Source organism: Paroedura picta, chromosome 8, assembly GCF_049243985.1.
Source record: "Paroedura picta isolate Pp20150507F chromosome 8, Ppicta_v3.0, whole genome shotgun sequence".
Taxonomy (NCBI): Eukaryota; Metazoa; Chordata; class Lepidosauria; order Squamata; family Gekkonidae; genus Paroedura; species Paroedura picta.
In genome coordinates this window covers 52,937,449-52,964,181 of record NC_135376.1, presented here as the reverse complement: position 1 = coordinate 52,964,181, position 26,733 = coordinate 52,937,449, and the positions used below count along the sequence as shown (strand labels likewise).

At 41.0% G+C, this 26,733-nt stretch overlaps 1 protein-coding gene across 4 annotated transcripts in view; it reads left to right on the top strand.

Moving 5' to 3' along the window:
* The window catches only part of CCDC186 (coiled-coil domain containing 186), a 71,253-nt gene that overhangs the window by 2,835 nt on the left and 41,685 nt on the right, over window positions 1–26,733 (top strand). For all 4 annotated transcript variants that reach the window (XR_013233597.1, XM_077349828.1, XM_077349826.1 and 1 more), the window contains exons 2-9: window positions 9,306–9,952; window positions 17,846–17,972; window positions 18,825–18,953; window positions 20,962–21,174; window positions 22,559–22,678; window positions 23,530–23,634; window positions 24,635–24,733; window positions 25,858–25,944. Coding sequence is in view for 3 of the 4 variants with exons in the window: in XM_077349826.1 (XP_077205941.1) it covers window positions 9,306–9,952; window positions 17,846–17,972; window positions 18,825–18,953; window positions 20,962–21,174; window positions 22,559–22,678; window positions 23,530–23,634; window positions 24,635–24,733; window positions 25,858–25,944 (1,527 nt within the window). In the remaining variant the exon portion in view is untranslated. The remainder of the gene's footprint in view (window positions 1–9,305; window positions 9,953–17,845; window positions 17,973–18,824; window positions 18,954–20,961; window positions 21,175–22,558; window positions 22,679–23,529; window positions 23,635–24,634; window positions 24,734–25,857; window positions 25,945–26,733) is intronic.

Genomic DNA, 26,733 nt, shown 5'->3' with positions numbered 1-26,733 from the left:
GAGGTGAGTGCCTTGCCCTCAAGGTCGCATACTAAATGACTTAAGAATACAGTCTCACCTCTCTTGCTGGCTAGCATTTTAGGAATACCTTTGCACACGTATATTGATGTCAGCGTCATTTACAAATCTGGTTAGTAAAGATTTTCTGTTAAGACTAAAATCTCTATTGAGCTGCTTTCTATAATTTTTTTTAGCCTATGTGCCTTTCCTGTTCTCCATTATCTTTTTTCATTTCTGATGTTAATTACAATTTGTAGTGCCTCAGAGCATACAAAGAAGAAATGTTTTCCCCACTCTGTATAGAGGCACTACTTTCCTTATCAGTGGATAGTTTTTGGATGCTGTATATCAAATAGTTTTTGATTTACCTGCCATAATTTACAGGTTGATCCTATATATCCTGACTCAGAAATAAAGCACACTGGGTGCAAAGGAGCTTACTTTCAAGTAAGTAGGCATAGGATTGCGGTCTCTATGATTGTCTTGGATTTAGAACTATATACAAAGAGTTCTGTTAGATTCTCTGTTGGACAGCCAGGAGGCTTCATTGCTGGTATTTTGTGGAACATAGTCACTTACATTATGGCCCAGGTCCCAGAAAGCTATTTGTTCACAAAGCCATTTCCTCAGTTTCACTTTTTGATATTGCAGTAGCGGTATCCCTGGACTGACTGTGTTTTTACTTTACATTCTTGTTAAAAGTTGGTTCAGATTTTTGCACCTTTGAGGCCTCTGTAAATAAAGAACCTTATTTTGTCTGTTTGGCTGTTTTTAATTTTTTTAAGGTAGATAGAATTTAATCTCGATGAGTGTATGGTACCCACATAGTTTAGATAAAGTGGTCTTTAATATACCCTTGATGCATGCACCTGGTAATTGCTGTGAAGGATGTGAACAAAGGAAGTAGTATTTGAAGAAAGGCTTGCTCTGTTCAGTGATGAGATAATAAGGCCAGATGGTATGAGATGTTATTAGCCTGTTGGTTTATCTTATGACCCAACATCTTGGGCAAGAGAAGTGTTCAACGCAATTTACAAAAACAGAGGGTGGGGGCTGGCTAATCGAGAATATGAAAAATATTAAAAGCCAGTAACATTAAGAGCCGAAATGGTAGAATAATCAGGCTGCTTCAAAAGTAGAATAGAAATGTTTGCGTTGTGTTTCGACCAAACATTGTTATGCCTCATAGAATGGGATTGTTACAGTACCTGCTGCACCAGTTCAGTGTCATGACCTGAAACATTCATAGGATTGTGTCAAGAATAAAATGGAGGAGAAGAGAGCTATGCACCTTGTTTAGGGTCTTCACTGTGATGAAAGGCAGCGTATAAATGAGTAAATAAATATCAAAATAGCTAAAGAAGGGGAGTAAATAAAAGATATTTATTTATTCTGTTTATATGCCATCCTTCCCAGAAGACTCAGGGCAGCTTGCATGATTGAAAAAACATAAAATAATCATTAGTAAGATCGTTAAAATACATTTTACATCTACAGGTTTGTTAGTGGGTGGGAAAATGAGAATATAGGGGAAATCAAGAAAAGCGAAAGAGGAAATAGTATGGGGAGGGGACTACAGGGGAAAATCTTTTTGGTTTCCCTACTGTACAACTAGGCCATAGTTTTCCCAGGTAGAGGCTACTAGGGGCAGGGAAATAAGGAACACTGAAGACAAGGGGGCAGATAAAAATATGTTGCCTGGTGGACGGAAGGAGAGAAGGAAACAGGAAAAAAGGGGGACTTTGTGTCCCATGCATTGGTGCCCCACTTGTACATTCACAGTAAAATGCAATCCCAGGAGGGTGATACCTGATTGGACACCTACTAGAGAATAACTGGTTTTCCCTCCCCTGCTTTTTACTACCCAAATAATAATGGCTTATGGTAGCCTACAGTTCATTTCCCCACATCAGACACCCTTTGAGGTAAGTGAGGATGAGAGAGCTCTTAGAGAACTGTAACTGGCCAAGGTCACCCAACAGCTGCATGTGGAAAAGTAGGGAATCAAACCCCATTTTCTAGATTAGAGGCCACTGTTCTTAACCACTACACCAAGCTGGCTCATACACAATGTATGAAATTGTGCCCCTGGGACTGGCATGGCCTCACAGTTTGCAATGTGCCCTTGCTTGCCAACATGGACTCTGGATCCAGCTAGAAATATAGGATCAGTAAAGATTGGTTAGGGTTCCAAACCATATTGCTCATGTTTGTATGCTTTGTCAGCTTCTGCTGTAATCCATTTGTTTTGTATACTCTTGCAATTCTCAATATATGTGCAGGAACAGTATGATGGAGAATGACTGCATTTGCCCTTTATTGAGTCCATGTCTAGTGTCAAATGTAGAAGCTAGTCTGTGTTCAGTGGCTGCACTGGATGTAACAGTTTAGTGAACAGACTCCTACCTTTGTGCTTATTATTCATGGGGGGGGGGGGGAGTTCACCTGCATACTACCTCCTTACTGTGCTGCTTCAGTAATAAACGGGACTTTAGCCCTGAGTCATAAATCTCATTGGAAAATAAAAGGTCAGAATAATTTCTGATAATGCATTTGTTCTTCAGTTTTTCTACTTAGTGTCAATAGTATTTATTGAGACTCGTTCAGAAACAGCCTACACATCATCCCAGAGCTTGTTATAGGTAACAGTATGTTCATCATACATCCCAGTTGCAGTTAATAAACCCGTCTCATCCCTGTCCCTGGTCACCAAAAGTCAATGAACAAAATTACTTCTACTGCTGAGGAAAGATAACTGAGACTAAACCCTGGCCCAGCTAGTCCAGAGCTTTGGGTTGAGTTACAAGCAGTACACTGATGACACCCAGCTCTATCTCTTGATGGACAACTGCCCCAACTCCTCCCCAGTAACATTAGCCACTTGTTTGGAAGCAGTGACTGTCTGGCTCAGGCAAAGCCAGCTGAAACTCAGTCCCTCCAAGACATAGGTCCTGTGGTTTGGTAGGAAAGGGTCAGACCAGGAAGCGGATTTGCCCACCCTGGACAGAGTGCAACTGAAGATCTCGCACTCGGCCAGGAATCTGGGCATGACTTGACACCTCCCACTCTGTGGAGGCCCAAGTCACTAGAATGGCTCAGCTGGCATTTTTCCATCTACACCAGGGGTAGTCAAACTGCGGCCCTCCAGATGTCCATGGACTACAATTCCCAGGAGCCCCTGCCAGCGAATGCTGGCAGGGGCTCCTGGGAATTGTAGTCCATGGACATCTGGAGGGCCGCAGTTTGACTACCCCTGATCTACACCAAGCGAGGCTACTAGTGCCCTATCTGTCCCAGGAACACCTGGCCACGGTAATCCATGCAACGGTAATCTCCAGACTGGATTTCTGTAACTTGCTCTATGTGGGCCTTCCCTTGTCCTTGAACTGAAAATTGCAGCTGGTAGAGAATGCAGCAGCTAGGGTTATCATGAGAATACCTTGGAGAGCCCACATCTAGCCAGTGCTGAAGCAGCTGCATTGGTTGCCAATTGTTTACCTGATCCAGGTCAATGTTTTAGTGCTGAACTTCAAGGCAATTTGCAGTCTGGGTCCAATGTATTTGAGGGACAGCGTAACCCCCTATGCTCTGTGCAGGGCATTATAGTCTATGGGTTTAAATAGACGGGAGATCCCTGGCCCACGTGAAACTCGCCTATTCAGTCCTGGCTCCTACCTGGTGAAATGAGCTCCCAGAAAAGCTGAGAGCCCTGAAGGAACTGACTCAGTTTCTGCAGGGCCTGCAAAACTGAGCTCTTACGCCAGATCTTTGGTTGAGGCCAGACTGAGAGAAATATCTGTAGCCCTTCCTCTGATGTTCCAGCTATGACACCTGCTCCAGATGTATGGCAGGTAGAAGGTGGATTTAGAATGGGTCGGGGATGATTTTAATGGTACTTTTTGTGTGTTTTATTGTTTGAACTGTTGTAAGTCACTGTGATTTGGCTGGCAAGGAACAGCGGCATACAAATTCAATAAACAAAACAAAAAAACCTTTTACCAAATTTATAGGGACAGGAAGTTCCACAAAATAGGGTAGCCACAGTGACAACTTTAGACAGTTCTGACTTACCACATAGATGGTAGAAGTTGATCAGTCCTAAATTATATTATGATAAAATGTGAAGAACAAACAATACATAAAACATTTTAATTAAGACTGGAAACCAGAGATGGCGCAAATGCAATGTATTCCCAACAGTCCATCTATGGGATGGCATCTGCACCTGTAGAACACAGAAAACATTTTTCACCTGCTTAGGTTCCAGAATTGTCATCATGGGAGTCTCACTGGTTTGACTGGTTTGACTGAGCTACTATGATTGTCATTGTGTTATTTTGATCGAAACTCCTTCCTACCCCACTGCAAACAGTTGTCAACTCTCTTCCGATCTACCAACAATTTTGAGCCAATGGGCACTTTTGGAATTCTGACTCAGGGTGTTGGGTGCAATCCCAAAATAGCTGTTGCAGGAGGTAGATCCAACCACAAAGTTTCAGGGAGACTAAAACCGACTGTGAGGATGTTCAGAGTGCTCAGCAGTACTTCAGTACTCTTTTTTGGGCTTAATCTTCAGGTTCGCTGTGAAATCTAACTTGAATATTTCATTTTTAATCTTTAAAGGAGAGTTTCTCAATTATAAGTTAAGATTTTTTTTGCCATTTGTGCTTGGTGGTTACACAAGATTACTTTCTCTCTTGTAAAGGAGACCATTTGTCTCAATACACTGAGCTGGCTTGATTCTGGTGTTAATCCAGTTTGTTAACCATTACCTTATTCCAGCTCAGAAGTAATTAAGCAGTTTTCTGTATTGAACTTTACCTTGGAGATGATCTGTTGTTGAATGCTGACCAAAGTGCAGACAGAGGCAATTCTTGTGAGACTCTGGTGAAGGAAAAACCAATACGGAATTATGTTATGAAACAGTGGAAAGGTTACTGGAATCATGGAAATCACCATGCCGTTCAATATAAGGGATTTTGCCCTTTCAAAATGTAGTTTCAATGTTTTCATCTTAACAACCAAAATCAAGCTGTTTGCAAGCTGTCTTTTTAAGTATTTCTTTTAACTGAATGAGGACTTTTCTGAGTGCACTTTCTTAGTTATTAACACTCATTGTCCGAGTCCAGTGGCACCTTTAAGACCAACAAAGATTTATTCAAGGCGTGAGCTTTCGAGTGCAAGCACTCTTCCTCAGACTATGAACTGACCATCATGACAGTGGGAATATATATAAGCAAAAATTAATCCTGTTAAATTAGTAAATTGTGTCAAAACATCCAAATACAGCCATATAATAAATCTTTGCGAAAATAGCCAATCAGTCCCCTCGAATTCAGTTGTAGTTCCGTGCCCCTTAATCCTAGCAGAGTGCTCTAATCACTGTGCCATGCTAGGTATTGGCCGGTGATCCCTGGCCCCAAACAAGCACTTCGGTCCTCAATGAGGGCCAGAGCTTTTTCCATCCTGGCCCCCACCTGGTGGAACGAGCTCCCCGAAGAGATCAGGGCCCTGCCTGAACTACCATAGTTCCGCAGGGCCTGCAAAAGGGAGCTCCTCCACCATGCATTTGCCCGAGACCGACCACAGGTCTGACATCCCGTCCATGGCCTGAAGCAGCCTGACCTCTCTAAAGAGTTTAGCTTGTTATGTTGCTATTGTTGGGATCACTGAAATTGTTGTTTAGAACCTCTGTTTGGTTGTTATTGTTGTATATTGACTATGTTGTATGTTGATTCATTCCATGTATCCCTTATGATGTTGTATGTAAACCGCCCTGAGCCATATGGAAGGGCGGTATAGAAATCAAATCAAATAAATAAAAATATTAACTGATGTTGCAGGCATTCAACCAATAAATGCCTGTTGCATTCCAGCAACCTGACTCTGCAACTCACTTTCCGCTATGGTACTATTGGAATGAAGGAGAGAATAACCCATTTTCCTGTCAAAATATTGAGAAGTAAGTGTTAGAGAAATGTAACATCTCTGAGAAAAGTGCAGCCACCAGGAAAGACCTTCGGAACTAGCAAACAAGCTGGTAATTCTTTTTTAAAGGCAGGGCAATTCCTTAGTGGTGAAAAGGGGCTGTTGTAGACCTGTCAAGCTTTAGTATGACATTGTCTCTTGAAAGAAGGCTTATGTTTGCTTTTCGGCCTGCTTTATTCTCTGACCCAGGAAGAACCAAATTGCAGCTATTAACTTCTCCTTCGCGAAATTAGCGTTAGCTTGTAGTAAGCTGAAAACAATGGGTATATGTGGTAGTGAGAAGCGTTTTTAAGATATTCGTTGTTTCTACCCTGCAACACCTTCTTGCTTCCTTTGCTGCTTTAGAGTCCATGTGTGCTTGTTTTGCTATTCTAATAAATGCTCAGGGAGTGATCACTGTTATTAACCTTATACAGTCACTTTTAAAGAAGCATGCCCAGTGAATTTAAAGGGAAGAAGTGTTTTTCTTGAGAAGACGATATGATAAAGTATTTAACAATTATGTTTGGACTGTTGTCTGTTGCTGTCTAATTTGAAAAGGAACACTTGTATTTATTGGCCTCAAGTGGGCAGTTAAAATGTGTAAAGTAGGTCCTCCAGTGTAGCTTTTGCACTCTGAGCCACCATATGTGATTAATACCTTTGTTCCTCTAATAACTGGGCATGATTCCTGCATCTATCAGAAATAGGAATACTCCTCTTAGGGTTTATTATTCAGTATGCTATGATAGCAGTCCCCCCCTCAAAAACTGGCGGTAGAGAGCGTCACCCCCCTCCGTAGTTGAGGATGCGGAGAGCAAATGAGTAGATTACGCCATCGCTGTTGCCATTACTGTAAATTATCGGTTTTTATTGTCATTTTATGGTTTTAGGGGACGGGGTTATGTAAGCCGCCTCGAGCCTTCGGGGGGAGGCGGGGTAATAAATATAATAATTATAATAATAATAATAATAACAACAATAATAATAATAATACACTGATCTACTTTGAATCCTACTCAGGTCTATCCGATAGGGCTTACTCCCAGCAGAGTGTTCTTAGGGTTGAAATGAATGTCATTTAATGTGGCTTCTGTAGTTGCTTTGTGATCCTGTTTTAGTATTATCTATTGTAAACTGGTTTGCTGTTCAAAAAGGATTGATTCATTTCCTGCTATTTAACTAAATGGTAATAAAGAGCATGTGCATTTGATGTGTATACTTTTATTTACTTCCAGGAAAGCCAGGCAGCTTTATCCTTGGCCAAGAACTGAATGATTCCCTTTTTGCCCTTATAAAAAGTAGTGCTGTCTGTGGAGCATCCTGTTTGTTTTGCTCTGTAGGCCTCAAGACACCACAGAGGAGAGGATCTTTTGTGTGTGTTCAGTGGCCCTTGATGTTTTGGCTTTAAAGGGTTTTGATGTGTCTAGGGTATTGCTTATCATTTAAGAGAGTTTAATAATAAAGTGATCATACTTGGTGTTATTCTAATGTTGTCGCTTATTTTAATAGCATGCATAATTTATAAGGCATTTTCCCTGTAAAATTTGATCACCTAGGAACTTTCTTGAGAACATAGATTTGTAGCTATGTGATGGGTCTTTAATATCCTCTACAAACCTTAGAAAATCTCCATCAATAAATCCCATAACACCAATAGCAATAATAAGTGATAATAATAAAAAAAAAAGAAATGGAGTCCAATAGCACCTTTATGACCAACAAATTTATTCAAGGTGTGAGCTTTTGTGTGCCTGCACACTTCCTCAGACAAAATGGACCAAGGTAAAGAAATAAATTTTGTGCTACTGATTAGATACTGTTATACATTTCTGTGTAAGTTATATTTCAGTAGATCAGAAAGTCATTATATACACAATATACACAATATACATTATATACACAATATACCAAGGAACAGGCTCAGGTTGTTGTTATGTGCGAAGTCGTGTCCGACCCATCGCGACCCTATGGACAATGATCCTCCAGGCCTTCCTGTCCTCTACCATTCCCCGGAGTCCATTTAAGTTTGCACCTACTGCTTCAGTGACTCCATCCAGCCACCTCATTCTCTGTCGTCCCCTTCTTCTTTTGCCCTCGATCGCTCCCAGCATTAGGCTCTTCTCCAGGGAGTCCTTCCTTCTCATGAGGTGGCCAAAGTATTTGAGTTTCATCTTCAGGATCTGGCCTTCTAAAGAGCAGTCAGGGTTGATCTCCTCCAGGCTCAGGTACCAAAGGATTAATATGAGCAAATGCATTAACACTACTTAGGTTTCATTTCAGTGGAAGATGAAGACTGTAATACTCTTTTGAACTGGGGTTTAAAGAAGGAGAGGAGATGCTTTTGCAAGTGTTCTCTATATAAAGCCAGGTCCAAATCATAAGGCTTTTAAAAATGTTAAATGTTCATCAGTTCTGCAAAAAATTAATTACTCTCAATTGAGAACATTCTGCTTCAATTGCCTATGATTCATAGCTAAAATAAAAGACAGAGTTGCTATACCTTGAAGGACAAACTGATTACTTGCTTTAGCTAGAAACTGTAGGGGAAATAACCTTTATTTTTCATCATTTCTGGTTCATGGAGGACATGGCAGGGGCTCATGGGAATTGTAGTCCATGGACATCTGGAGGGCTGCAGTCTGACTACCCCTGCATTAAAGCTTTCATTTTGCTTGCAGTATGCAGATTGGGAGCCCTCCACCCTGTTCACAAATACTGCTTTTTATAACTTTATTCATACTATACATTTCTTGACCTGGGTACTCAGAGGCCTGTGAGGAAGGCATGGTATATGAAAGTGAGAGAGGGGTGACCTAATTCTAAACTATGAAAAGCACAATGGTGTACTTGAGTATTGATCATTTGACCTCATGTTTAGAGTTAGATTTCCTGAGCTAACCCATGCTATGCTAATGTATATATTACCTGAGCTACTCCATGCTGTTTATGTATTAGGTGCATAAATGTCAAAAAGTTCTGACCACAACAAGCGAGAAAGTTGTGAGATGGGCTCCTGCTAACAATTTTTAGCTGGGTTTTTCAGTGGTTCTACATTGTTTTAACTTTTTATACACTGTCTGTACAGTGTTGTTGGGGAAGGCCCTGGCAAACCACCCCGTATTGAGTCTGCCATGAAAATGCTAGCGGGCGTCACCCCAAGTGTCAGACATGACCCAGTGCTTACACAGGGGATACCTTTACCTTTTTATACAGTGTCGTAATCTGCCCTGAGCAACTTGGATGGGTGGGATAAAAATAATTTGTTGTTGTTGTTGTTGTTAATAATAAACCCTGTTTTTGAAGACACACTAAATAAATTAAACTTTTCTTTCTAGATTGTCCCTGGAAAGATGGAAGGGAACTTACTGGAAGAACAATGTGCATTAGATGTTGAGGAAACTGGCGAAACTCTAGGAACTGAGGAAGGTCTGCATGATGCCTACACTGGAGCTGATCAAAGCACTTTGAGAACAGATGATAAACAGAGGATATTGAATCCCAGTTCAGCAGCTACTGATGCACATGGGAATGGGAGCAGTATTGATACACAGCTTATACCAGAAGTCAATGGAGGAGGAGATTGTCACGCTCAACCCTTTGAAATACAAATAGAAGGAGCCAAGAAAACAGAGTGCTTACCTGGTGCAGACTGTGAGCAACAGTTTTCCAAAAGAGACAGCACAAGTCAGTCCCTGATAGACATATTACATGAGCTCAGAGAGCATGATCATATAAAAAGGTCTGACAGGGTCTGTTCGGACAGCCCATATGATACAGATTGTACCAAGAACCTTATTTCAACTATACAAAATACTTCCTCTCAGGAGGCTTTGCTAGAAGAGATAGAATCTGAACTGATATCAACGGATTTATTGAGGGATCATAAACCTCCAAATGGGGTCTGCAAGAGTGAGGCTGCATTGGTTGTGTTTGAAAAATACATGCAAGATAAATATCTCCAGCAAGAGCACACAATAAAGAAGTGAGTACCAAGTGCCTGTCTCTGTAGAGCTCTTTATACATGGGCATTTCTCTTTTGTGTTAGCTCTGTGTGCTAGGTAACTATAGTGATAGGCTGTGGGTGAATTGCTATCCTGGACAAACACTGATAGCACCTGAAACCAATGACTCCTTTTCAGTTTAAGAGATTGAGAGATCATTTTACATGTGATGACGCAAGCCTTACAAGTTTGATTCACAAATGCATGGTGGGCTTTCCAAGTTCATGCTAAGCCTGTGCATTCAACAGTCTGGATCCAGAGTGTTACACAGGCAGTACCAGGCACTCAAAGATTATTTAAGGTTCTTGATCAGTGATTTCTCTTCCTGCATGACAATCCATTTTAAACCTGAGGTTATGCCTTTAGAAAGATTGCACTAGCAAACCCTTCTCTGTTCTTTCAGATGGGACCTTTGGGAGGCTGGAAGAACCCAAATCTCTAGTTGGTGACATGCCCCATTCCTTGATCATCAAGGGTGCCAGTTAAAACCTGGGTAGTCACTGATTGCTACCAATGACTCTTGGGAGCATCTCTTGCCAGATGGAGCCATACATCTAACACTCCATGCATGCATGCATTGCCATTTAGAAGCCCTGCCTAGTTGCATCTTGGCTATATTGTGCTCTAGGGATGGTGAGCTTCTTGGCTGCCACTCCCAACACTTTAGATAGCAAGACCAAATAGGCATGGTGAGCTTCCAGTGATCAGAGTTAGAATTCAGTATATAACAAAATTTAATAAAAGAATGCAGCTGTTCTGATCAAGCTAACAGGTTTTGTGAGGGAACAAAGGGAAGATGAAAACACTCAGCCCTCTCTCTTCAGTAGGGGCCATTCCGCACCAGGACCTATGTTGCAAATTGGTTTCGGAACAAAAAAACGGCATTTTAAATAGTGAAATTCGTCGTTATGCATACCTGCCTTTGTAGTGGAATCCAGTTGCATTTTTATTGTTTCCCACAGGTTTCCAGTCTCGGCAAAAATCGCTATCCAGGAAGCGATATTTGCCGAGGTTTGTCCTGCCCCTGGCCGTCAATCAAACGAGCAGCCAATGGGCGGCTGTTATCATGCTCCCGAAAAGCCCCTTTCCCTTTAAGGCAGGTTTTTAAAAAAATTTAAAAAGTTGATTCGTTGCAACGGAGAGACCAATCTAGCTAGCAGGTGGCGTGTGAGCTGCCGTTTCATCGTTGCCACACTCCTCCCGAGTGAAAAAAAAATCCACCCCCCCCCCCCGCATGGGCACGATTTTCGGCCAAAAATAAAGGGAAAATAAACCAGCAAACGGGGCTGTGTGGTGCTTGGTGACTTAAAACAGCTCTGGGGAGGGACTGCAGCCGGGGAAGCCTCACTGGGTGAATGAAGGCTCGCCGGTTCGTTGATCTCCGCTCGCTTCGAGAAAAAAAAATGGCGATCGCTTCGCCAGAAGATCAGAGGAGAGAACCAGGGGGAGGGACTTTGCTGAAACCGCAACAGTGGTAACACAGAGAACTTTTCCGCTAGTGTTGCAGATTGGTTGCAAGAGTGTAGCGCTTTCCGGAGGGTGAATACACTTTTTGGGATATCCCTGAAAGCGCTACAACGAAGCGCTTTTTGCGGATCGGTTTCAGAAGTGTGGCAGATTGTCTACGACATTGTGCATAACTGCATTTTTGTAGTGATTTCAATTTGCCACACTCCTGCTACAAAGAATCTGTGCGGAATGGCCCTTGGTATTTCCCAAAAGATGCCTGATTTAGGACAGGCTAGCTCAACTTGAAGTTGCAGTGATTTAGAGTTCATCATTTCCTTTGATCTCCACATTAAGATTCCTCTCCGTTGTCTCCTGCCTTGTAGACAAGATGGAGTCTCTAGGACCATTTATGCACTGGGAACTTCACTGCCCCAACTCCCGTGCAGCAGCACAAATCGGGGGTGGATGAGATGCACTGGGCCAAATGCTCCCCTGTGTGGGTGCAGGAAGAGGTGGAGCAACCTGCCACGACTAAAACTCCAGCTTGCAGCCTGGCATGAAACCTCCAGTGCATAAACGGTCTAGGTGATAGTTCAGCCAATTGGGGCTTCAGATGATCTGTAGAACTGCCCAAATGGGGAAAGTGGTTCCTTCTTCATGTCCTCTGAATTGGAGTAGTCTCTGAGAGGCCCAGGTTCATATTCCAACTGGTGCTTGCTGGATGAAATCTCACTGTGTGACTTTGGGCCAGTCATTTTCTCTCCGCCTAATGTACCTCAGAGGGGTTGTTGTGAGAATAACACAGAAGAGGTGAAAATGATATAAGCCATTTTGGATCTCCACTGAGGGAAAAGGTGGGGTACAAATGAATTACAGAAAATCTATCCCACCTAGGAATGACTTGGATCATCTTCCCTCCCCACCCAAGGCTGTCAGCAATCCTGTCCCATTAGGACGCAACCTGACAGCAAGATATGATTTAGCAGGCATTGTCCAACTTAGACCAACAGCTGGTGTCATCTCTGCTAGAAGAATGATGGCTTCTTTTCCCCAGTACCCACCTTTCTGCCAGCTGTGGTTTGCAGATGGGTTCTTCTGCCTAGGCAGAGTGTAGTCCAGCCTTTCTCAACTTTTTTACTGTAGAGAAACCCCTGAAAAATTCGCAAACCCCCAGAAGTGGTGCAATCCTGCAGAATATGATTGGGCTGCATAGCTCTGTACATGTCCACCTGGGGCCCCTCCCCTTCCCACCCTCTCCAGGCCCATTATTGGCCATTTTGGGAAGGGTGGGAGGGTCAATATGACTATATATGCTCATATCATCTAATAAATAATTTAACAAATTTTATTAAAATATATACAAAATTAACTCCCACTCATTCAGGAAAACCCAGGGTTTCATGAAACCCTGGTTGAGAGAGACTGGTGTGGTCTTAATTAATGCAATTTTTGTATCTTGGCCATTAATGCCAAACTATGCGATTCACTCATGTAACTTGAATCCAGTGCTAAGTATCATTTTAGTCCAGTGGTTGGCTCGCTTTTGAAAAAGTGTACTTGGGAAGGCGCTTGGTGGGACAGCAAGTGGGTAAGAGTGAACTGCTGTGTTCTGTCTCTACCAGAGTTCCAAATCTACATTCATCTTGTGAAAATTAGACTCTAATTCTGCAGAGAAGAAAAAAGAATGGGCAGGAGAAGACTTCACTGCTTCCTTCCCTCCCTTCTATGTTTGTTCCCTCATTGCATCAGAGAAGGGGTGATGGGGACTGGCAGTTCATTGCAGCCCTGTGTCATGGCTAGTTTGGTTGTATCGGCTGACATTTCTTGTGTAGCAAAGAGTAACTCGCCCTCCCCCCCCCCCCCCCCGACTGTTGTTAACCTCTGTCCCTGCATTGAAGTTATAGAGAGAAGCTACAAAATGTTTTGGTGGGAGCAACTCCATTGTCATTTGAGAATTAGCCTGGGGATGGAGGTTGACTTGCTGCAGCAATGGTAAACAGAACCATTTGCTTTTTGGTATAGCAAACAGAAGATGACATGTAATATGGACACAGGTTAGCACCAGTATTCCTGCTAGTTGACTGAGTATCTTTTACTTGAATATTTACTTTTGACTAAATATGTTTTACAGCTTGGTGTAGTGGCTAAGAACAGCAGCTTCTAATCTGGAGAGCTGGGTTGATTCCCCATTCCTCCACATGCAGCCAGCTCTTGGGTTAGTTGTAGTCTTGATAGTGCTGTTCTCACAGAGTTTTTCTGTCAGAGCTCTGTCAGCCCCATCTACCTCACAGGATATCTGTTGTGGGGAGATGAAGGGAAGGTGATTGTAAGCTGCTTTGAGACTTTGAAAAGCAGGGTATAAAAACAACTTTTCTTCTATTGTAGTTCAGTTGTCTGACTAGTATGTACATCACAAATCAGTGAAGGTAATCAGAAGGGCTCAGATTAAGATACTGGTTCTGCTTTCATCACAATTTTTACCTTGGTTTGAGCCCGTCACTTCGCCTTTGAAGGTAATGTGAAATAATGGCAGGAGTTTTGAGAACCTGGAATATTTACCAGAAGATTCTGGGAAGCTGTGGGGGGTTTAACTGTACCCCAGTGGAAGCAAAGAGGCAAAGCTGCTAGTCTCTCTCTTGGCATGCAAATTTTGTAAATAATCTTGTTTAATAACCAGCAGTAATCAGTCACTAAAGTAACTCGTGCCCTCTGATGGAGCAAGAAATACATGGTACAAAAGCTTAAAAGTGGACATTCATTTGATCCTTCTCCTGGCTTCCTGGACTTGCTTTGGTTCCTCTGCTCTCAGCTGCCATTGCAGCATCAGTTTCTTCCCTAAACTAACCAAAGAAAAACAGATGTCACATGAAGCTGCCTTATACCGAATCAGACCATTTATGAAGGTCACTGTTACCCATCCTGCCTGGCAGCACCTATCAAGGGTCCCTAGATGAGGTTGTTCAAATGGCTCTCTGATCCATTTAACCAGTTGAGCCAGGGATTGAGCTTGAGGCCTTCTTCATGTAAAATTCTGTGAATAAACCATGGCCTCACTCCATTTCCCTAGCACACTGGTCTCTTTGGGTGCATGGATTTTGTAATGGTAGACAGGCTGTTCCACTCATTTCCTACCACTGGTAGCCATGTCTCCGTTTTACCCCTTCATCTTCCGGATATGTTTGGGACACAGATACTCACTGATATGGGCATCTTTGAGTTATATAATATACCTTTCCTTATTCACAAATGTGGGACTGTAGACTCACTTCCCTCAGAATCAAAATCAGAATCAGTAGCTAGAGCTTTAATTTTCTTTTTAATGCTTCTGAGGCAAGAGAGGTCAAATGTTGGTGCCCTGGGGTGAACCGTATTCAAAGTGGTGAACTGTCTATCAGCTCTGGCCTTCCAGGACATCTTTGTGATTACAGAGAGGCCTCCCAGCTGCAGCAGACTTTATGGTCAGGCTGGAGTGTGGAGAATTTCCAGACAGTTGTGTTTAAGTACTTACGGTGCTAATTGTAAATGAAACAGGATCCCACAGTTACGGGGATACTGTTTGCTGCAAATCTAACTCAACACTTAAAATCCTGCTATTTAGTAGCTTCCACATCTAACAAAATATATTTGGTTGCCTTGGATTACTGTTGGTTAAACTTGAATAATTATCACATGGTGAGCTCTGGCAGACTATGGCTTCAAAGAGAGAATACCTTTGATGTTTAAAGTAAGAGTAGCTCTGCTGTGGCTTTTTAATATTAAAGCATAACAAGTCTTCATTTTAACATCAAGATTGTGTGCTTGGCTCTTGCCCGTGTTTCTTTCTGCTCACCTGATGTGAGCATGTGGTTTCTAGTCCAGCACTGAAACCAAGAGGCTTTTGGGGTCATCGCATTACTGTCTATGTATCAATAACAGTGAACCATAGTTAGGGACAGCAGTGAAGGATGGCAGGAGGGAGTTTCTCATAATTGGTTCCTGATTTCTTAACCAAGGTTCAGGAATCACCTTTACTACTTCTGTACTTTCCCAGTGGGTGCACTTTGCCAGATGATATTCTGACTGGAGGCTCTCTGAAGAATAAGCACTCAGATGTGATATGGCCGTAATCATTTTAGAAAAGGCATGATTTTTAGGAGTTGGCTTTCATTCAGATTTATTGTATTAGGGACAAGTTATTCAAGTTTTACTCACTTTCACTGGTCTGGACTGATGTGTTGTGTCAATTCAGCATTGTTTGTATGTGGAATGCACACCAGTGTTTCTCCTTTTCTCCCACGTAGATTTGGACCTTGTTCATGTACTTAACTCGAAAATTATCTACCAAACTTGACCTGTGATATTAATGGTCCTGTTTAGTCAACAGCAGTTTTGCTTCATAAACTTTCCAAATGTCACCCTCAGCTGCTAAAGAAGCTGGGGTAACGTCAAATAAGAGCTTCATTAAAATGGCTGTCGTTTCTAAATTTTCTGAGGCTTTTAAGTTGGTCATAGTATTATAAAGTATACAGCCAGCAGGTTAAACACCTTCTTATACTTTATCTTTGAAGTATTGCCTGGACAAAAATGAAGGGCTTTATTCTAGCTAAATGTCTATTTGACTTAAGTTGGTGGTTTTTAAATTCAAAGCTTCAGTCCATAATGTTATAGGAAGCACTTGTGATTTGTTGGTTAAACAAGTGAGAGACATGTTTGCCTAGGGCTTCAGTATATAATTTAGTTTGTGGCAAGCGGTGTCCTCTGAGCAACACCAGTACCATAAGTATTGCAACAGGATGTAATAACCATTAGTTTAGATGGTTCCTTATACAAATTTCTGGGAGGATAAGCTTATTCAGTAGCTGTTAGCCATGACAGCAAAATGTTACCATCACATTCAGAAGATGCATAAATTCCAGTTGCTGAGAACAAGCAGTGTGGAAAGGCCTTCACGACCTACTTGAAAGATTTCATGAGGCACTTGGCTCAGCGCTGTTGAAAGCAGGATGCTGTGATTAGGGTGTGCAGTAAGATATTGTCAACTGATAAGATGCCTGATATTCAGGTTGTCAGGTCAGCTACATCTAACACTGCTGCTATCTCTGATGTGACTTCAGAGTTTGATGTTGTCATTCCCAATAACATTGGAATTGGGAGTTATATGGGGAGTTGGCAGTAGCCAGCTAATGCTTCCCAGCTGTTGAACCTTTCTCCTTTGAATTTTTAAGGGATATTATTTTCTTTGGTAGACCTGGTGTCCAGGCTAGGGAGGCTAAGCCTAGTCACTTAGAAAAAAATGTGGGGCAGGACCCAACTCTCAGCTGCAAGGCAGAAGCCAGGTCTATTGCCATTTAGGTCTTGTGGATGATAGACCAGACCTCCACAGTTAAGGCCTGAGTTACCACCAATAGAAAGAGTCCAGAACTGACCCTGGACTAAGCTGTGTCCATAGCCCATCTTTGGCCCCACTGGAGACTTTGGATCAAATTTCACCCTGCCAGCAGCTATAGCCCCACTAGTGGTATTGGTGGTTGCCCCAACAGTAGGGAAAATGGGCCAGATGCCAGATTCCTTAACTCTATTAAGCTTGGCTGCCTCATAGAAGTCCTGTGCTAAACCTTAAAATGTTCTTGTTTTGCTTTTTGAGGGCTATTCCTAACATGTTACCTCTTTTCAGTTGTTGCTTTATAGGAGTTGTGGTTGACTAACAGAATTATGTCACAACCTCTAATGCTGATCTAGTGTAGCACACCAGTCCAAAGGATCACAGTATTAGCTACCGTGACCAGGTAATATTGCCAGTCCTCAGACTTTGGCTCTGAAATTCAACAGGCACCCTGTGAGGTAGGTGAGGCTGAGAGAGCCCTGATATTACTGCTCAGTCAGAACAGCTTTATCAGTGCTGTGGCGAGCCCAAGGCCACCCAGCTGGTTGCATGTGGGGGAGTGCGGAATCAAACCCAGCTTGCCAGATTAGAAGTGTGCACTCCTAACGGCTACACCAAGCTGATTCTCAGATGCTGGGAACCTGATGCCCCTATCAGCCAGGGAAAATTTATGCTTTTCAGTGTTCTGGTCATCACTCAGTGCATTTCTTTGCACCTAATATGTACTAATAACTTTTTATAATGAGATTGCAATTAACAAACAGCAAAGCAAGTTAAGTTGCTAGCCAGAACAGTAGATACCATTGTGTGCACTCTAGATAACTCTGAGTATACTTTCACCAAAGATCCACCCTGAATCAACCAAAAGAGAGCAGAATAAAGTTTAAATAATAAATAATAATAATAGAAAATGGTACAATGTGAAAGGTGGCTTGCCCAGATGGTGAGCAGTTGGGCTCTATTAGAATATAGGATTTGGCAGAGCAACTATTTTGATTTTTTTTTATTCCTACAACCTTTGCTTTCACTAACCAGTTATGGGTTTTATTATTTTAATGGGCAGGTTAATTAAGGAAAACAAGAAACACCAGGAATTAATTTTGGATATTTGTTCGGAAAAGGATAAGTTAAAAGATGAATTGAAAAAAAGAACAGAAACTGAAAAACAGCATCTCGGCATTATTAAACAGGTACAGAATTATTTCTATTAACATCTCTTGGGCATTCATTAAAATAACATTTGTATTTCTAGTTCAGTTCTTAAGGTGATCTTGGATTTAGTTTGTTATTATTTCATGCAACTTTTTCATGAAGACCAAGTATACTTTTTTCTGTAGTTACAAACATTAGTCTCCAAGTCTTAATATTGTGTTGAACTTCCTCAATTAACTACTCAAACAGCAACTGAAATAATAGCCTGCAGGAAAAAAAATCTAATTTTATCTTAGGGGCAAAATGCATACTTATTTGTGCTAATGGACAGAAGAGTTCCTCAGTTGATCATTTTATATTCTGCTGGAGGGTTTGTTTCCCAAACAGAATATTGTAATGTTGATATTTACGTTTTTAGACATGAATTGGAACTGAAGAGGTGTTAGCCATTTATTAACATGTTGACCTGAATGAGATCAAACTAGATGTGCTGGGAAAGCCTGTGTGTTTATTCACTTGCAGTAGGGATAGATAGGGTATCTAATTTTAACTATGGAAGCACCGTGAGGAAAGGTGATGGGGGACTGGAATTGGCTGCTTCCCCCCTCCCCCTGTATATTCCAGTTTTGGTTTGGAAGTAGCCCATTCCCATATACCATGAAAATGGAGACATGAATAAATCAGTTTGTAATGGCTTGACTTTTGGTTGCTGGAGCAGAAACAGTGTTATATGAACTGTTTTGGATTGTAGTTTTAGAGTGATTATGCTTCACTCCTCCTTAGGTATGAGTATGACATTGTCTGATATATTACCACTTTTAAAACCTTCTTAAGCTGCATATATACTCATATACTGACGTTTCTCTCATTAATTGCTGTTTTTTTTCCAGTTAGAGGCCAGAATAGAGGACCTCCAAAAAGAAGTTAAATGTTCTAAAGATAAACTTGTATCTCAAGATGCTGCTGCAAAGAATGCTATCCAGCAACTGCACAAAGAGATGGCCTTTCGTACCGATCAGGTATCTTTAGACAGCTTTGCCAGTTTTAATTACAATATACTGTCTGACTGAAAGTTGAAGCAACATCTAAGCACCATACAAATGAAATGGTCAGTTATTTAACTGAACACTATCTTTTGACCTGAACAAATTATTGCAAATAATTTTGAACTCCTTCAGATTTATTTGTGGTATGTGATGAAAATGTGATTAAAAAAATTCCAAGCAAAGTATTTATACCACGCTTTGGAAAACAGTTGTTAAGAGTCCAATAAATCATGCACACAACCAGTTCATTGCATGGATCTATTCCTGTCTTTCTCACAAAAGCTACTCTAGAAGTCCAGGAAGACTTTGGTAACGGTGGAATGAAGTGAGGGAGTGCAGCTTTGGGAAAAATTGGCAGGAATCACCTCCTCCCTTCCTCTTGTGCAAGCTTGCTTCCCTTCCACAAGGGAAAAGGTTACTAGGAAGGAATTTTCTGTCAGATCATCTTCATGGTGCAGCTCCTCAGTGCTGGGACTCCAGCCTTCTTCACGAGGGAAGGACACATAAAGTAGATTTTAGGAAGAAAGAGGAGATATCTGTTCATTGAGCTAGTTCTGTTTGTGGTTCATGCTAATTTGTGCAATCAGTAGGCAAACCTGCAATGTGTTTGCTGTAGAACAAATGCTCCTCGAGTGTTTTATTTCCAGTATCCATACAGCTAAATTATTAATTTTATTTAAAACATTAATATCTCATCTTTCCACATTAGCCCCAGGTAGATTACAAACATGACTTCAGACCAAGTGAAACAGTTAAACTCTACATAAAGATACTATGAAAGCTAAGTTTCCAAGGAAAGTAACATCAGTTTGATTGGCTAGAAGAGTTAGCTACTCCACATTCAGTTTTAGAATTCTGTCTTTCATATAAATACCTACTAAAAAGGTATGATAACACTTTACTTTTCTGAGTTGTAACCAATTTGTTTCATGTTCTTGTTCCTTGTTCTCTGCATTTCCCCCTTCCCCCATTCCTCAAGTTTTATTTTTAGATTACAACTTGCTTTGTGGAAACCAGTCCGTTATCTGCTATGACCCTGTGAAGGGACAGGTTAAAAGACTGGAAATTATAACTTGATTTGGACACAACAGCTCTAAACTATGTCTGGTCCATATCTCGGTCTTGAGTACTTCCTTTGTGCAATACAATTCTTGCTTATCTTTCCTCTTCTGTATTATTTGACTTTACTTTTACAAAATTTATATCCCCAACTTTTTGCCCTCATCAGGGCCACCAAGGTGGCCAGCAGATTAAAAACCATTGCCCCCATATTATTCAGACAAAGTCCAACTAAACACACACACAAAAAACATAAGAACAACAATTAAAATTGTAGGGTAGGGAGGGATCACTGTCTTTACCTGCTAGCAGAAGATGGCAACAGAAGAGCACAGGTTATCTCTGGATAACCTCACTCAGCAGTTTCATGTAGATCTTGAGAAGCATAGGGGACAAGATGAAGCCTTAAGAGACCCCCCAAAGGCTAATTCAGTAGCAGTTCCCCAGCACCCCCTTCTGCAACCTGATCTCTAAGATTCCTCAGGAAGTTCCCAGCTATCTCCCAGTGCAAGTCACTAACTGGGCAATCAAGGTTGTTTCAGTCCCATAACCAGGCCTGAAACCAGCCTTGAAAGAATGTAAATAATCTTCTTCATCCAGGGATACTTCAAGTTGACCAGCCACTACCCATTCAATGTCGTTGCTCAAAAATGGAACATTTGAAACTGGGCGATAGTTATTAAAGTTTCCTGTTAGGCAAAGCACAATTCCTCACTACAGTTTGCCAATAGGAATATAATGTCCATCTACCATCTTGTGCAGCCCTGCAAACACCCTTAACTGTCATAGTTTCAGATACCTCAATCCTATTTTAAGATGCCATGTATGCTGTAGGCAAGTGTTTAAGCTTTATAAACTGGGGGAAAGATTATACATTATATCTCACTGCCCAAAGTAAACATGCTATGTTTGATGCTTTAAGGCAAACAAGAAATGTGAAGAAGCCCGCCAAGAAAAGGAAGCCATGGTAATGAAGTATGTTAGAGGAGAAAAGGAATCCCTAGATCTCCGAAAGGAAAAGGAAGTACTTGAAAGGAAACTGAGAGATGCAAATAAAGAAATCGAAAAGCACAGTAATAAAATAAAGCAGCTTTCTCAGGAAAAAGCACGGCTGCATCAGCTCTTTGAAAACAAGGTATAGTGCTTTTGGTGACTCTGTGTTCCTGTCACTTAACCTTGAAATCCAAAAGTGGTTAAAATACTTAAATGGCTTGTGTTGTGTTTTAAAACTTGAATGAGAAATGGGATATAATATGAAAATAGTGGGCTTGAGGGTGGAAACTTAGGTAACTTCTGCTATGAGCTATGTTGCGGTTCCCAAATATGACTTACAGATATGACATTGGAGAACTAACATTCCCAAGTACACTGAGCAGCATGGGATTGGAGATGGGGAGTGCTTCAGTTACCCCCCACCCCTTGCTTTCCCAGGGTGAAACAGCCATGGTGGAGATACTGTTTGCCCCACTGTCCTTGCCTCACACCACATTCCTGTGCCTAATTGAGCTGTGGCATACTTGGAGACATCAGTTCTCTGACATCGTGTCAGTCTATAAGTCAGGTCAGGCAGCCCGACTTGTAACAGTTGCCATGTTCTTTGGCCCTGAGTATTCTCATGAAAATGAGGCAAGGGGAAACAAACTGGAAGGGGAAATAGAGCTATGGTTTTATCGAAACTGTCCACGATTGCAAAACTAGGTAGTTTAGGGGTGAATGCTACTGGATTACTTGCTAAATAAGACGTTTAAGGAAATGTAAATGCTCTTGTCCTCATTATCATTTGAACTTGGGGTATTTGTTCTAATTGATCTATATTTCATTATTTGCTTTTAGATAGCTATCTTTTGTTTGCTGGCTGAGGCTGTACAAACAAAACACCCAGACCAATTCCTTAAGAGGAATTTTAAAATGCGGTATTCTTCTATCTTTGTGCTAGTGTAAAAAGATACACCAAAAGGCTTGCAGGGAAGCAAGATCTGAAGACAAACTAGATAATTGTTTAATGTTTCTCTGCACTGAGGCTTTTACTGCCCCCACATGGCCATTTTTCAAAATATTCACGAATTCCTTAGAGTTCCCTGACATTGAATTACGTTTCAACAGTCTTATGTTTTGTTGCATCCTTACCCATGAAGCTTGAAGTAGATTTTTCTTTGGTGTCTTTGCAAGGGAAATATAAAGCCTGCCTTGGCCAGAATAGGAGCTTGCCTTCCAAATGCCTTTCTCCACCGTATCTTCTTTTGATCAGTGTTCACGTCAGCTCTGCAGAAAAGCTTTCCAAAGACTTTTTCTTCCTTTTCTATTGGCATAGAACAGATGCAAGAAGGCAGAATCTGCCAAAGACACCTTCCCTCAAAAAATCCAAAATATTTTATGGTTTGGTTCAGTTAATTCTGTGCTTAATTCCTCTCACCGGAAGATAGGAAATGAACTTCTATTTAGCGTAGGCTTCCATCCCTCTAGTCAGTCATGAATAGGCTTAACTACATATCTAATAATCTATGATTGTCCTTGTAAAGGAAGGTGAAGCCACCAGAATGTCAAGAGAAATCGAAAAATTAAAAGAAGAAATCAATTCTCATGTGATTAAAGTGAAGTGGGCCCAGAACAAATTGAAGGCTGAAATGGATTTACACAAGGTTGGTATGTTGATGTTTTGGTGATTTAATTCATAATCGTGTCACCTTTAAAAAAAAAATTTAACTACACTGAATTGGCTCTTTTCAGATGGGGATTTTCAAGATTTCAGAGTAATCTTTGAAAGTGGGTCAGGTTGATTAACATGGGACCGTAAGCAAGGCAGCTGTACTGTACTTTCTAAGCTGTTTTAATTTCATGTTTTCCTCTGTGTCTAATTTTGCCCAGGAAAAGTTGGAAATGGCTGAAAGGGATGAAAATTGGGCCAAAATGAAAACTTCTGACACTCAGCAGGGTCTTTGTTTAGTTTTTGTAGATGGTTGGGGGGGGGGGGGAATACCCTGGCTGGATCAGAGCTCTTACTGATGAAAAAAATATGCATAAATGCATTTGGTAGAATGAGAAAGTAGGCAGTGCTAGCTATTTGTAGTGAAGTTCCTAACTGGATTCTCACTAACTAGTTTGTCTCTATATATGAGAAAAAATAGCAACAAATCAGCTATTCAACAGCAAAATGCATGGATCTGCCTTCTTAAGGACTATAACTGCTTTTAAAATGATGTAGGCAGCTATGGGATTGACCTGTGGTTTCTCCCTCTTGTAGTTTGGCCTTCAGTCCCTTGCAGGAAAAACAGTGAAGGTACGACAATGCAAGTGACATTTGCTCAGGAATGAGTTGTCCTTTATTCAATATCATTTACTTCCAAATTTCACATGTATAGGATTACAGCCTTGTATTTTTCCCTTCTGAAAGAAGCCTTGGGCAGTGATTCTTTCATTTTTTTGGAATAGTGCCCAGCTTATTGTGAACAATTCTTAACTTAATGGTTAACCGCTATTACTTTCCTCCTAGGAAACCAAAGATCGGCTTAAAGAGGCAACAACAAAGTTGACTCAAGCAAAAGAGGAATCTGACCAGATACGAAAGAACTGCCAAGAAATGATAAAAACTTACCAGGTAGGCATAAAGTTTCAAGAGCCATACATTTGAGATGGCTTTATACTTTCCCATGCTGAGGTAAAGAAAACTCCCCCCAAAAGTCTTCTGGCATGGGTGAAAATTTGGTCAGAGACTTGCTACTCTCAAGGGACAGTGTTTGCTAGTAATGGGGGACGATGTTATGGTGGTTCAAGTCTTCTGTATGGGGGTCGGTCTCAGAAGGTAGTGTTGAGGGCTCTGCCTCATAGCCTCTTGCCTGTTGGTTCTGCAGGGTTCAATCTTATTCTCCATGGATTTGTTATTTGTATATGATATGATGAAGCCATTAGCAGAGACCATCATACTACACCTATAATACCCAGCTCTACCTTTCTTTTCCACCTATTCCAATGATGTTATTGATGACCTGAACTGGTGCTTGTAATGTATGAGGGTAAACAGGCCAGAACTGGCAAGACAGAGGTTATCTGGATTAGCATGAAAGGCAGACTGGAGACTTGAGATCTCTCCTGCCTTCCCCTTGAAAAGTAAGATTTGTTGCTTGAGAGTCCTGCTTGACAAAGCAGTTATCTTAGAAAACCAGGCTGCTGTGGCTTGTTGCATAGTTTTAGCTTCTATTTCAGCTGTGTCCACACCTGATTCAGTCAAATCTAGCCACAGTGATCCATGCTTTATCTAGGTTGTTGGACTGCGGAATTGATGACAACAGACTGACTTGCATAGTAAATAGATCTCTTGCGCATGTCTTTGGATTTGGATGTATGAATTATTATAAAATAAGCTGACTTATTACGCAGAAGTTTGGAAGACATTATTTATTTATTTTTATTTATTATATTTATATACTGTCCTTCCATGACACTCAGAGCAGTGTACATGGAACTGGAAAAAAAACCTGCATAAATAACATGATAAGTTGGATGGGCCAAATATGGGACCTCCATGGTGTTGGATTTAAGTTGGATTGTTCATTCACTAGTTCTATTTTTCTCCTTTCTTTAAATCACAATGGTTTTAGGAGGCTGAAGAAATTAAATCAAATGAATTGGATGTAAAACTCCGACTTACAAAAGGAGAACTGGAAAAACAGCTGCAGGAAAGGTCTGATCATCTGGAGGTAAGATCTGTTCATTCCTTTGATGTTGTAATTTAATAAGAATTAAATATTGTTTCAGGTTTTTCCTGAAACAGTGAGCAAAGCCTACATGCTAGCTATAAGATTGGTTACTGGAATCTGCAGAGAGTTCCCATTAAAATAATATTCTGGCTAACAGAGATTTTACCCAGAGTATAGGTGAATGACTTAGGTAGCATGCCATTTGTGATTTACTGTTAAAAATTAATGCCTCACAGAGTCCAAGAGACTTTGTGTGACAGGCTGTTCAAACACAAATTTGTGGAGAGCATCAGTTAAGAAATGACAGTTGGGAACTGACAAAGAAGAGACAGTTTAGCACTGAATGAGGACTGGGAAGGAGGCAAAGAGAAGGATCACGGAAGATCCCCATTTGAAACTAAAAGGGACAGAACTTCTAGTAAAGAGAAGTGATCCCTGCTTAGTGAAAAGGAAGATAACTCTTTTAAAAGGTGGTTTGTGGTCTGTGTATATACTAGGATTTGGGGGACTTTGTTGTACATTCCTTCCTTTTAAAAGTGCTGTAACTCAGAAACCTGTGCTTGTAAGTTAAAGCAGAAACTGAAAAGAAATCTTCTCTTCAGTTTCAAAGATCTTGTGGAAAAAACAAAAACATTTACTTGTTTAAAACTTATCATCAGTTATCCTCATGCATCCTATCCTTGATTCCATCTGACCTTTTCCCCACTGAGTTAAATAAAATATTTTGTTTATTTTTGAAACTCTTGTGTGCCATTACAGAAGTAAAATATAAGTAGGTGATTTTGTTTCATCCCTGAAGTCCCTAAGCTGGGTCAGCATCAAAATCAAAATATGTAATATTACTAGTATCAAAGCCCATTTTAAAAATGGCCTCCCAGGAGGCTGTTTCCCAAATATATAAGGAAACGAAATAGTGTTAAGGATGACAGGGTGAAGCAGCCATAGACCAATAGCTAATACACTCAGCAAGCAAGAAAGAAGAAACAAAGGGGAAATCTTATGTGTGAGGGAAGAGGGTGAGATCACCATATCCGTTAACAAAGTTTTTACTGTGTCTAGAAAAAGAGGAGAGGATTAATATTCATCAAAACCCAATTCTGTGTTTTGCATTGTCTCCTTTAAAGGTACATCATGCAAAGATAAAAGAACTTGAAGATGTGAAACGAACATTTAAAGAGGGAATGGATGAGCTGCGAACACTAAGAACAAAGGTAAGGAAAGAGTATTTCTTATAGCCACAAGACATTAGCTAATTGTGTAAATGTGTGTTCATGCACCTGAATACTGTATTTATATATCTGCAAAATAGACTTGTAAAACTACTAAGAGTTTCATCTAACAGTGGGTGTCCATGGTCAGCTTGCTTCTTTGGGATTAGGGTCTATAAGCATTTCTGAAGTGTTTCTTAAGTGTTGTTGTGATCATAATACATCTGGTTCCAAGAGTGATAATAAGCAAAAAATTTAAATTATACCGTCTTGTTTCCTGTATGAGGCTGCTAACTGGAGGGTTAAAAATTGATCAGTTAGATCCAACCTGGATGTTCTGTTAGAAGATGGCATGTGTGTTGGTGGGACTGAATTTTCCCGCTTCCCCCATGTTACAACCTATTGATCTCCCCCAAATGCTGCTTCTGGTGGAATGTAGACCCTATAGAATAGCATGAGGAACAAATCAGAGTCTTTAGCAGGATCACTGGAAATCCTTCCCTTTTACATCAACTGAAAATGTCCTGTTCAGGTGGAAGAAGTACTGTAGGGATGGGTACAAAGCAGTTCACAACCCTAAGTTCATCACAAATTTTGTCAGTTCATGCCCCTCTCAACCTAGGTTAGGAGGAGGCACCCCCCCCCCAAATATTTCTTGGATCTTTTGTTCGGCTGAGTTCAGACCATTTAAACCTTCTGTCTCACCCCCCCCCCTTTCCAAATGGAGGGCAGCGAAAGTGGAAATGCTAAATGGCTGGCAGGCATTTCAGCCACACAGTGGGATGCACACAC